Raw genomic sequence first — 13,684 nt, 5'->3', positions numbered from 1 at the left:
TGTTGAAGTTTTCCTTCTTTAGGATTTCCTGTCTCCCGGCAGTTGATGGGGGTCATTCCCCGGTCACATATACACACAAGCGCCTGCACTGTTGTTACGTCAGTGCTCTGTGTAGATGGTGGGCCTGTCAGGGGTCTGTGTTTCCCCTCGTCGCAGCTGAAGAATGTTAATTGGGATGGATCATCTCTATGAATTAGACACAGTGTATATATACATCTATATGTTATTTTTTTTATTTATATAGCGCCATCATATTCTGGGGCGCACTACAAGGGCGTGCTGAAAAGTTCTAGTCCTGATCAGGAAGCCATGAAGCTTCCATGCCACTCTACATATTCATTCCCAACTTCCAAACCCTCGGCACGTCGTCTATCAAGTTTCTTTATCCCTTCCGAAAATAAATTCTGATATGTGGTCACTGAAGTCCGGTACTGCTGCTCCTCCCCCTCATCATTCCAAAATGCCCCTCCCTTCAGATTCTTGTTGATTCTTGATTCATCTGGTGGTTGGGGTGGACAGTCAAACCCTAAATTCTTCTTCTAAAAAACATTCATCGTCTTTTGAGCCTTGGGTGGATTGTCCTTCAAAACTGAGAAGGCCTAAGGTGGGTGGTCAACGCACCCAAAATTCTTTACAACATTTATTGTCTTTTGAGCCTTAGGGCTGGTGGACTGTTCCTCAAAAATCAGTAGACCTATGATGGAGGGTCTATGCACTGGAATCCTAAATTCTTTAGAACACTCATTGCCTTATGGGTCTCATGGCCAGATGGATTATTCTTCAAAACTAAGAAGACCTACGATGGAAGATGGAAGATCTATGCTGTCAAACCTCAAACTTTTTAGCCTTGTGGGCAGGTGGATTGTCCTTCAAAACTGAGAAGACCTATGACAGATAATCTATACACCGCAAGTTCTTCAAAACCTTTAGCGTCTTATCAGCCTTGGACCCAGGAGAATTGTCCTTCAAAAATCAGAAGACCTACAATGGATGGTCCATGCACCCCAAATTTTTCAAAACATTTATCATCTTATCAGCCTTATGGCTAGGTGGACTGTTTTTAAAAAATCTGAGACCTACAATGGATGGTGTCCTCACTCAAACCCCAAATTCTTTAAAATATGTATCATCTTCTAGGCCTTGCATGTATGTGAATTGTTCTTCATAAAGGTGAAGACCTACAAATAATTGTCTCCTCACATAAACCCTAAATTCTTCCAGGCATTCATCGTCCTATAGACCTTGAGGCCAGATGGATTGTCCTTCAAAAATTAGAAGACTTACGATGGATGGTTTATACACCCCAAATTCTTTAAAACATTTATCCTCTTTTGAGCCTTAGGGCTGGTGGACTGTTCCTCAAATATCAGAACTATGATGGAGGGTCTATGCACTGCAATCCTAAATTCTTTAGAACATTCATCCCCTTATGGGCTTGGTGGCCAGATGGATTATCCTTCAAAACTAAGAAGACTTACAATGGAAGATCTATGCTGTCAAACCCCAAATTCTTCAAAATATTAATCATCTTTTTAGCCTTGTGGTCAGGTGGATTGTCCTTCAAAACCGGGAAGACCTTTGATAGATAGTCTATACACCCCAAGTTCTTCAAAACCTTTAGCGTCTTATAAGCCTTGGGGGCAGGAGGATTGTCCTTCAAAAATCAGAAGACCTACGATGTATGGTCCATGCACCCCAAAGTTTTCAAAACATTTATTATCTCATCAGCCTTATGGCTAGGTGGACTGTTTTTAAAAAATCTGAGACCTACAAAAGATGGTGTCGGCATTCAAACCCCAAATTATTTAAAATATGTATCATCTTCTAGGCCTTGCATGTATGTGGATTGTTCTTCATAAAGGAGAAGACCTACAATGAATGGTCTACTCACGTAAACCTTAAATTCTTCCAAGCATTCATTGTCCTATAGACCTTAAGGCCAGATGGATTGTCCTTCAAAAATGAGAAGACCTACGATGGATGGTCTATGCACCTCAAATTCTTTAAAACACTTGTTGTCCTATGAGCCTTGGGGCTAGGTGGACTGTTCTTCAAAAGTCCCCAAATACCCCAAATTCTTCAAAACCATCATCTAGGCCTTGCAGGTATGTGGATTGTCCTTCAAAAAGGAGAAGACCTAATCTGAATGGTCTATGCAGATAAATTGCAAATTGTTCAAAAGATTTATTGTAGGTGTAGGTAGATAGATTGCCCTTCAAGAAGAAGGATGATGGAATAGTTCACTAAAACTCCAAATTCTTGAAAACATTCATTGTCTTATGGGCAGGACAGGTGGATTATCCTTTAAAAATGAAAACACGTAGAGTAAATGGTCTATGTACTCAAACCTCAAATTCATCTAAACATTTGTCACCTTTTTAGCCTTGTGGCTAAGTGGACTGTCCTTCACAACAACCGAGAGAACCTACCATGAATGGTCTATGCACATAAACCCCAAATTCTTTCAAACATTCATCCTCATATGGGCCTTGTGGTCAGGTGGATTGTCCATCAAAAATGAGAACCTTTCTGTGCCTTCCTTCACCGTTTTTCTTTCAACACTAGCCTACTCGGCACATTGGGTTGGAGCAGTAGTCTGCATTAACTGTTTGTCCTCTCCTGAGATAGTCATCAAGATTCTTTCCCAAAGAAGGTGACGTAGTGGTGGAACCATCAAAGTTCTGAAACTTGATCAATGGGTCAACTTGGAGGTCTCCATTAATTATCATTCCCCATTGGTAATAAAGCATTTTGGCACCCACATGGATGAAAGCCTTTTTGTACCCCAACTGCTCATAAAGTATAGACCCAACACGTCTGTGGAAATCTTTTTGGAGTCTCAGCAAGTGAGATCAATTTCAGGAGTAGATACTGTAGGGTTCTCCTAGATCTTTCACAATCTTCATTTCAAAGTCTCCAGGCTGGAAGTTACACATTTAGGTTCCTATAGTACCCAAGTCCATGAATAAATGGTATACCATTTGTATATTTGTCTGTATTTCTGTGGGAGGTCATTCCATGGACTGTAATCTGTAGGTGGTCAGTATATTGATATGCAGTCAGTATATCTGTAGGTGGTCAATATGTCTGTATGTAGTCATTCTATGGTCTGAATATCTGTAGGCGGTCAGTATGCAGTCCTTATATCTGTGTGCTATTGGTATATAGTCTGTGTATCTGTATATGGGCTGTATATTGGTATACAGTTCATATATGATCAGTATATCTGCATGTTGTATATCTGTATGTAGTCATTCTATGGTCTGAATATCTGCATGCAGTCTGTAAATCTGCAGGAGGTCAGTATATTTGCATGCAATCAGTATGTGGTCAGTATATTTGCATGCAGTCAGTATATTTGCATGCAGTCAGTATGTGGTCAGTATATTTCCTATTATGTTTCCGGCTTCCCGTATGCAGAATAGTTTAGTGTATTATGTTGAATTGTGTTGTGTTCTTGTTGTGTACACCGGCCGGGTGAGATTCCTCTCTGATAATGATGTGTCTTCCACCTACTTTATTTACTAGTTACATTTATCTGAATTCTGAGAACCCTGAACAGGGACTTTTCCTCCTTTTGTCCTTGTTGTTGGGTGACATCAGCGCCGTGTTCTCTTAGACCGAGGCATCATGATTTTTATAGGCGCAGCTGACAGCTAATCAGGGTTTCTTTATGGCTGAATTACATCACTACAGTGTGATAAGACCTAGCAATAAATGTTAACCCATGCAGGGTGACAACACAACTCAGTGTATTGTAGAAATAAAGGAGCGTTGTCACTGTAGAACTACAGCACAGCTCCGCCTCTCAGTAACACAGGGAGGGAGTGTTCTGTAGTCCTTAGATATCTGGTAGGATAGGACATGCTTACTAGATTATGGAAGGGTTGGGATGTCTCGGGAGGTTCCATCAGGTTCCTTATCACCCAGTACTACATTCCATCAGATCACTGCCAATGTAACAGCTTTATTGGCCTTCTATACCTATTGTGTGGCCAAAAGTATGATGACTTCTGGTGTTTAGGTGAAACAAGAACATTGTAGACTATTGTGTTCTTCAAACATTGTGTTCACACTTTGATGAAGACCCTTTTCTATTCACCTACGAAAGCCAGCTCCATGGTTTGACTTCTTTGGTGTTGAGGTGTTTGGTGTTTCCACAGGGAGCCCTGAACCCTACTGAACACCCTTGGGAATTGTGAGCCAAGTCTGCCTATCCAAAGTCAATGGGCCCAATTCCCTTGTATAAACCTAAAAGAGTCTGTTGGTACAACTCCATATTAATGACTATGGGGGGTGGAGGGGGAACTAAATATTAATGGCCATGGTTGCAGAATGGATGTCCAAAATTCATAAAAATGTGATGGCCAGGTATCCACCAGCTTTCGGCCATATTGTCCTCTCCTCTTCCATCTTTCCTTTTAAAGAATCAGTTATTAAAATTAATAAATTGTCTTTGGAATACAGATTGATCTTTGTGTAAAATTTGGTGGACCGCATTATGGTTGGGTAGCAAGAGTTGGACCCCCCCAGTGTTGAATATTTTGTGAAGAGTTGACACCCTGCCATAGGGTGGTGACCTCATTTCTGACTATTGACACGTGTCTTAGCTCTGTATATAGCGGTGGGGTTGTGGTAGCGCAGCTGTACTGAGTAATGACGTGGGGAACTTATTTTCCAGGGACTCCCGGAGACCGACACAATTCCTGGCCAGAGGGGACGTCTGATGAAAGGCATTTCCTTGTCAATGGCCGCAGTCTGCGCTCACAGCATGCAATTAGAGCAGCCAGACGGTTTAATTATATTGTTATATTGCTCTCTTTGTGCTGGGGCCCTCCGCGCCGCCTCTGTTGTAAATATCTCTCCATGAACTTTGCCTGCTTCCAATCAAACATGAAATTAATGAATTGGTGGCGATGATAACAGATAGGAAGCTTCTCTCTGGTGGACGTCAAACACTTTGTATTCATTTATGAAGATTTGTGGGGTTCTTCAGGGACAGATGCTTGTTGGCATCCCCACAAAACCAAAACACCAGATATGGGGGAGCCGGGAAATATAGTCATTTAGAAAATGAAAGTAACCAAAAATTCTGGCACAGGCCTCCCAATACTGGAGGCATTGAAAGGGAAAGTTCAGGCAACTTCAAGGTTTAGGAGCTGAGGGCATTTTATGAATTCCTTATGTTGTCAATAGATTACCTGGTCATATAAAATAGCATCAGTGGACTGGCTGGGCTAAAGAGCTTACAGTCTATAGGTGGGGGACGTTGGGGGTGTATTGTATTGAAGATATTAATCGGTGCGTGCCTATCCCATGCCCCTGTATCCAGACTATTTTTATACCAAACAGAGAGAAACAAAATATTATTATCAAGAGGAAATTCATTTCCTGACAGCGAGCTGAATAAATATATGTGACTCAGAATAACTACAGACACATCCTGAGACCAACATCCTCCAACTCGCCCATATTATCAGATCCCATCTATGGGTGTCACCGTGCAGGGCCCCCTTCTGTCTGTGTCCTGCAATTCTGCATCTGTTCCTGCAAACAGAATATTCTCTAATCATGTGTTTCTTTCTCTCAGGTATCTCCATGATGAGCCACCATCCTGTGTGACAATCTCGAAAACCATGTCTGCTATGGACACCTTACCCCCTCCAATTCCCCTTTCCCAAAAGCCGGTCCGTATTATCAAAGCCAAGCCACCCAATCGGCCTCCCCCTCACTTACCCCCAAAGCCTCCCCAGAAGCCTCCTCCTTGCCCTCATGTTGCACCTCCTGTGGTTCCCCCACCCCAGCCTGATGTCTCGGAATCCATCTCCGAACAGTCAACATCAGGCGTGTGTGTGAAGAAAATTGCTGGATTATTCCAAAAGGACTCAGGAGGAGGAAGCCTAGAGGAGACACAACCTCGCCTTCCTCCAAAGCCACCAACCCTTCCTATGAAGGAGGAGAAGACGCAGCAGAAAAAGGAGGAACCAATGGGAGTAAAAGCCAAGGTTGACGGGGAACGAGAAGATGACAGGTCCTGCCCACCACGTAAGTAACCCTCCTTAATGAGCCAAAGTAGATGAGAAGGTCAAACTGACTTTTTTGGTTACCTTAATGGTATGATCCTAGCACTAAAATTTCTGTCTCCTACCAATTTGTAAAGGCAAGGTGTCACCCTCACCCAATGAACTCTCTATGACTTGCAGTAATGCATATTATTGGAGTCAGGATGTGAGGAACTTAACCACAGTAGGACAGGCCCTCCAGGCCCTTAACAGAATTTGCTAGACCATCAGAAGATCCTGAGGGTAACTCTGATGGTGGCTGAATGCATTATTATGATAATACCAATATCAAATTTTATGACCAAACTGATCAAATTGAATTTAAAAAATACCAAAAATAAAGTCCATCTAATTGGTATAGGGATCTCACCAACTTTTGCTGTGCTAAGTTGAACGGCATGACTGGTTTTTGGTCTATCACTTGATGAAATCCCAAACCATTATGAGGGGCTCCTGTGCACTGATTTCCCAGTTGTGTACGCCTGTTGTGCCTAATATAAGGAGCTTCAACCATCTCTGTGTTGAGTTTCTGGGTCTGTACACCTTCTTTGCCCGTTATGATGGGCTCCTCCATCCCTAGATTGTGTTCTCAGGTTTGTACATCTGCTGTGCCCATTATGAGGGCCTCCTACCATCTTAGCCTCAAGTTTCCAGGTTTTTACACACCATCTCTGCCTTGAGTTCCTGGGTCTGTATACCTGCTGTTTCCATCATGAGTATCTCCCATCATCCCTGCAGTATTTTATTGAGTTTATCTTACAATGAATGCAGGAAGAGCTAAAACCCACAAAGGTCAGGGCACCCAAAACTTGTGGACATGAACGCAGGGGCCTTCTCATATGTAAGTGAACTAATAGGGTGACTTGTCTTATTTCACACCCTTTAGATTCCACCACGTCTACTCCTGTAGTCACCTTCATTGATCCCTGGTTGAACAGCCTAGGGTTGTGTCTTCTCGTAAATGCTCAGGTTGCGGATATTCTTGCACAAAATACAAACATTCCGGGTTCATCTCACACGTGGTTCTCCGGTTTCGTGTTTTGCTGCCACATTTCTCTGTGTGAGTCACAACAAAATTTCTGAAGGTGATCAGGTGCACGTAAATATAGCATCCTGGAATAACGTTCACCTGGGTGAATTAACTTCTTAGTATTATGCTCGGGGCTGTCATAGTTTAAATTCCAGACTTCAGTAAACAATTGTGTATTGCACCAATCAGCATTTCTGTACAGACAATTCTTTTGTCCCATGTTCCTCTAGTGCTGTGCCAACACTCAATGGACAAGTTGTTGTCACTGTTCAGGGCAAGGGAAGGTACGCATACTATATTGTCAAGGTTTTATAGTCACCTGACCATCATACCTACTTATGGCCAATAGGGATGAGGACTTCCTTAAAAGTTTAGTGGAGGGTCCTACAGATTACAATGACGTTGTAGAAAAGTGTCCTCTACCAACCTTGTGGTCACAGTTTGGTGAAGGCCCTTTTTGGTTCCTCCATGACTGTCCCCTTGTGTATAGAGCCAGCTTCATAGGGACCTGGTGTCACCATTGTGGTGAGAAGGAACTTGAGTGTCCTCCACCAAATCCAGACCTCAACCCTTCTGGATGACTTGGAAGGCTGAATGTGATTTGCGTCTTCTCATCGAAGTCAATCCAACAGTACCTGACCTCACAAATGGGCACCATGCGTGAGCCCATAAAAACGTTCCAATATCTTGTGGAGATCTTCCCAGAAGAGTGGAGGACCTTATAGAGGAGAACTTCCTAATATTGTCCATGGTTGTAGAATGGGTTGTCCAATAAACTTCCTTTTGAGTTGGTTGGACGAACCATTCTACAACCATCAGGTTCCATATATATTGTACATGAACCCAATATATTTTTCCTGCATGGGCAGATTACGGGCTCACCCTAAAACCAGCCACAAAAATGGGCTATGGAGTCTGATGGCCTCCACATAAAGCCAACACTTTCCAAATGGTGTTCACTGCCCTTCACTGGCATTTAGCTTCCTCTTTATAAACAGTTCAGTTCTTTTCCGTTCTGTAAATATAATTGGAGCGATGACCCTGGCTGATTCATTCCGTGCATTGTCCCAAAATAAACAGAGGCAGCGGATGAAACAAAAGTCCATTCATAGGAAGCGTTGAGTGGTGAGCTGGTCCGGGAGATCTATCGAGAGCCCCCAAGGTAATGTGCCTTCAAGTCACTCTTATATTTTACCCTTCTGGGTGTACTTATGGTGGTTTAATGGGCACCTATGGGCTGGTTTTATATTGATCTATACTTTTCAGGTCAAGGTGACTCAATAATTATGAATATTTGAGAACAACATGTATCTATATCTATATATTTGTATTATTTATAATGACCCACCTGGGGGTTGTCGTATTTTTCCCTGCTGACCCTCACTTCTCTCTATGGGTCTTCTAGATGGGACTGGTCTACCCGAACCAGTAGACCATTGTGATTGGTAGTCAGTGACCATGTGATCAGCTTTGATATAACATTTCATTGTAATGGCATAAAAAGGGACTTTTTAACTCAAAAGCTTCCTTATTTTTCACTATTTAAATTTAACCCCTCTGGATAACGAAGAAATGGCTCTTAACCAAATCCGCGTAACCATTTAATTGTTATTATTAGGATTCATATAGCGCCAACATATTACGCAGTGCTGTACATTAAATAGGAGTTGCAAATGACAGATAGATATAGACAGTGGAGGAGGAGAGAACCCTGTCCCGAAGAGCTTACAATCTAGGAGGACCATTACTGCTACCCTATCCACACGTATATAGCCTAATTCTTGCTTGTGATTGGACAGTAAAGGGATGAGGAAGCAGCATCAGAAATAGGAGGACGCCATTGCTGAACTCTTGCCATGATTGGCTGTATGGTTGTCTGTGACTTCCATCAACAAGGTCACCTGGGGACATGGAGGATCCGTGTAATGGGATTATGGTGGTGCTGGGGGTATTTTGTATTTGGTGAAAGTTTTTAGATTTTTCAATATTTCATGATTATGAAGAATATAAAAAAGTTGTCTTTGATAGGATAGTAGTGAATGTCGGTGCCCACATTTATAGGTCAAGATTTGAAGTGTCCTTTAGTTTGTTTTTAGAGAAAGGGGGTCAAATTGTCCTCTTCCTATTGCCATGATGTGAATGCCGGGGGTATCTGGGGGGATGGGGGTTTTGGTCAGGGCTTTGTCAGACATTCCAGCTTCCTGCTCCATCCCAACCCAGATTGGAATGACCTCCGGGAGGAAATTCCCCCTCCGCTCACTTCCTGCCCTCTTCCCGTCCTCCTGTCTCCAGGCCCAGAGATTACTGACGTGTCCAAACGCCCGGGTGGAATCCGCGTTACATCAGGCTTGGCCAATGAAAAGGATTAACATCTCCGGACAAAAGATGTTTTTGGATAGAGCGTGGAAGGATCAGAACCCGGGTTGGGTTTAACCCATATAAGTGACTCCAATACGTGAGGCTCCATCTCTGACCCTACAGCAAAAAAACTCTGCCAAGCAGCGCGCGCCTTGCTTGCTGTCAGTGATGGGCGTTCAGCCAATCAGCTGCTTCTCCTAAACACAGATCCCACCCTCTGCTGAAGATCACATGACCCCCCTGTGGTTTCACCTGCAAGGTGTCCTCTGATAGGGGCAGAGGTAATAGATTAAAGGTCGGCCATTCTGATGTTGCAGAGAAGAAGCCTTGCTCCCACTGTGGAAGCAGCAGTCTCTCTGCAGAAGTCTGACACCCCCCCCCCAGCTGAGATGGACCTATAGCAAATCTCATGCTTACTGCTGATTGGGACAACTCTTGCTCTGACTCATCAGCGGGCATGTCAGACCTCTGCAGAGAGATCTCTGCTTCCATACAGAGAGCAGAGCTCCTTTTCTGCAGGGTTCAGACTTTTCTACTCAGTCTTTTGATTCATTTAGATTATATTTTTCTGAATTTATACCCAAATTTGCAGCAGGTTATCCGATATCTGACTCCCAACGGTGAAAACTTTAGGAGTGAATCCCCCGCCCCCCAAAATCTGTGAAATGATGGCCAGAGGTCAGCATGGGCAGTCCCCATATTTCTTTTTGGTCGTCCATGGCTGATTGGGTGAATTGCATTGAACACATCCCGGAACAAAAGTGAAAATATTCTGAAAACCACCCTAAGGCGACATCTGAGCCAATTTCATTCAACTGCCTTCCTCATACCTGACCTTCACTCCATTTACTGCCCCGACCGGTCTGACCAGATAGCGGGCTGCATGTTCCTATGTTGTGTTTGGCGTACTGTTAATGAATTCCACTATTTTGATGACAGGGAGGCCAGGAGTGTCAGGTTTCTGTTCCTCTTTGTGGTCCACTTGGGGAAATTTCCACTCACTTCCTGTTTTGTGAAATGGAAAACCAGACAGATATTAACAATTTTGTAAATTTTGGCCGACATTCAGTTTTTTCTGAGAATCTATACACAAATAAGGAAAAACCCCGGGCAATACAATGGGTCATGTCAAATTAGGAGAATGTGTCCTTAGAATGATCTGCAGAAATATAGAAGAGATTTGTAGCCGAGCTCCGCCCCAATCTGTTCTGATTGGCCAGTATGTGGGCGTGTCAGAGGGTGGTACCGCCTGCGCAAATCTGTGTGCAGTAGCACATGGCTGATATTCCCTGTAACAATGGGAGCATGCTTCCCTAATGCAGTAGGTTGATATCGGGGTAGATTGATATCGTATGCTCAGGTCCCTGGCAGTGAATGCTTAGTGGTTGTTACTGACTAAAGTTTGATGGTTCTTGACATGTCACCAGTGGATAGTTCTTAGCCTTAAGCTCGGTGGGTCCTTGGTGCTCACCATTTTCCTATTGGAGGTCCCTGCCAGCATGATACTCACTGAAGGTTGTTTGTGCTCACTATATCCCTGACAGAGGGTTCTTGGTATTCAGCATGTCCTTGATGTATGGTGCTCACTATATTCCTGATAGATCATTGGTGATCACCATGCCCTTGACAGAGGCTTCTTGGTGCTCACCATGTCCGTGACAGAAGATCTTTGGTGCTCACCATATCCTTGACAGATCATTGGTGCTCACCATGTCCCTGACAGAGAGTTCTTGGTGCACACCATGTCCTTAGCAAAAGATCCTTGGTGCTCACCATGTCCCCGACAGATGATCCTTTGTGCACACCATGTCCTAAGCCTTGGTGCTCACCATGTTTCTGACAGAAGATCCTTGGTGCTCACTATGTTACTAGCAGAAGGTCCTTGCTGTCCAGTATATCCTGGGATTCTAGGGGTTCTTCTCAGGTTCTCGGCATGACCCTGACTGAAGATCCTTGGTGCTCACCATGTCCCTGACAAAAGATCCTTCGTGCACACCACGTCCTTGGCCTTGGTGCTCACCATGTCCTTTACAGGAGATCCTTGGTGCTCACTATGTTCCTAGCACAAGGTCCTTGCTGCTCAGTATATCCTGGGATTCTAGGGGTTCTTCTCAGGTTTTTGGCATGACCCTGACTGAAGATCCTTGGTGCTCCCCATGTCCCTGACAAAAGATCCTTCGTGCACACCATGTCCTTGGCCTTGGTGCTCACCATGTCCCTGACAGGAGATCCTTGGTGCTCACTATGTTCCTAGCAGAAGGTCCTTGCTGCTCAGTATGTCCTGCGCTTTTAGGGCTTCTAATGTTTTTTCTTGGGTTCTCAGCATGTCCCTGAATGAAGATCCTTGGTGCTCACCATGTCCCTGAATGACGATCCTTGGTGCACACCATGTCCTTGGCCTTGGTGCTTACCATGTCCCTGACAGGAGATCCCTGGTGCTCACTATGTTCCTAGCAGAAGGTCCTTGCTGCTCAGTATGTCCTGGGCTTTTAGGGCTTCTAATAGTTTTTCTTGGGTTCTCAGCATGTCCCTGAATGAAGATCCTTGGTGCTCACCATGTCCCTGACAGGAGATCCTTGGTGCTCACCATGTCCCTTACAGGAGATCCTTGGTGCTCACTATGTTCCTAGCAGAAGGTCCTTGCTGCTCAGTATGTCCTGGGCTTTTAGGGCTTCTAATGGTTTTTCTTGGGTTTTCAGCATGTCCCTGAATGAAGATCCTTGGTGCTCACCATGTCCCTGACAAGAGATCCTTGGTGCTCACTGTGTTCCTAGCAGAAGGTCCTTGCTGCTCAGTATATCCTGGGATTCTAGGGGTTCTTCTCAGGTTCTCGGCATGTCCCTCACTAAGGATCCTTCATGCTTAAATATATCCTGGCAGAAGTTTCACGCAACCACAAGTCCCATATTCCCTATTCCCCATTAATCCCTTGACCGGGCCAACCCTCCTGTCCAGCTCAATTATCTCATTATAGGTCTCGGAACCGAACCCCCAACATTTCCCTGGTGGCACAAGAAGGGAGGAAAGTGAGCCATAACTTCTAGGTGTCACCATCTTGCTAAGTGCAATGGAGGACCTGATCCTTGCCGGCCCTCCGAGGAATTCATAGATGTTGTGTATTGTTGCCAATATTGCGCCATTGCATGTCCAAATGTCTACAATGCAGTGCAGCTGTATCTGCCCTATAGAGGAGCACTGCACTGTGCCTGAACTCTGTCAGCATCTTGCATTCCCCATCATCACACCATTACATTGGATCATTGTGTCTAAGTGACAGGTTCTCTTAGAATCCTTTGGCAATGTCTAGGAGTGAATGTGTAATGGTGTGATGTATATATTATGTCCTCCTCACCCCGGCTATAAATATTCACTGCAGCTGTTCTGGGCTTAGATAACAGCTGTACAGAGAACACGCCTGGCTGTCCAAACACGGATTACATATGTGTGTATGCGGGGAAGGGGGGGTGTCCGTGTGTGCACCATATACATATATAATACGCCTTTGTATGGAGCTGACATATACAGTCATGAGAAAAAGAATGTTAATATGTCCTTGTATGCAAAGCAGGGTGTACTTTCTTTTTCTCATGATATATATTATATATAATTCTGATATATACTGCAGCAGTGTACAAAGAAAACTCTTCTTACATAAGAGCTGACACTCTAATTTCCCCCGCACAGTCACACCAGCTCTGACAATGAATTTCAGACCTAAGAATCACAGCGGAGAGGTTACTTGAAATTGTGACTGGTTCTCTTTAATCTTTGCCCACGATCACTTCTATAGTCAGTGACTCTGTGCTCTTCCTGATGCAGAATATGAAGGGTTAACCTTGGTGTGTAGTATTTGGGATTTGAAACTTTATCCCCCCACTCCACCCATGTCCTTAGTGCGTCACCTACCCCCCTTCCTCCTGGCTTCCTATTCACTACACCCAATGACCGCTATCAGCCTGCAAAGCAGGCCCCAGACCCAGCAGAGGTACAGGGGGGCTATGGGGGTCCAGGGGCATAATCTGGGGGCCTATGCATATAATACCAAGGTGCTGTGTGCATGCAACAGGCGTCTAATTATAGCATGGTGGACAATTGTGGGGCCGGCACTCTGTCTCCTCACAGTCACACACTATTATTATACATTTATATAGCTCTGACATATACCATAGTGCTGTACAGAGATCACTGAGCCCCTCCCATCAGTCTCTGTACAGAGGAGCTGACACTCTAATGT

The 13,684-nt window shown here is 44.2% G+C and overlaps 1 protein-coding gene across 1 annotated transcript in view; it reads left to right on the top strand.

Annotated features, from left to right (window-relative positions):
* The window catches only part of LOC140322141 (uncharacterized), a 28,949-nt gene that overhangs the window by 2,681 nt on the left and 12,584 nt on the right, over nt 1-13,684 (top strand). Inside the window, exon 2 of the mRNA XM_072398756.1 lies at nt 5,591-6,045. Within this exon, the coding sequence (XP_072254857.1) occupies nt 5,637-6,045 (409 nt within the window). The 5' untranslated portion in view covers nt 5,591-5,636. The remainder of the gene's footprint in view (nt 1-5,590; nt 6,046-13,684) is intronic.

Source organism: Pyxicephalus adspersus, chromosome 2 (genome assembly GCF_032062135.1).
Source record: "Pyxicephalus adspersus chromosome 2, UCB_Pads_2.0, whole genome shotgun sequence".
Classification (NCBI taxonomy): domain Eukaryota; kingdom Metazoa; phylum Chordata; class Amphibia; order Anura; family Pyxicephalidae; genus Pyxicephalus; species Pyxicephalus adspersus.
Note: the sequence above shows the minus strand (reverse complement) of the source record. Positions and strands in the feature narration are given on the sequence as shown.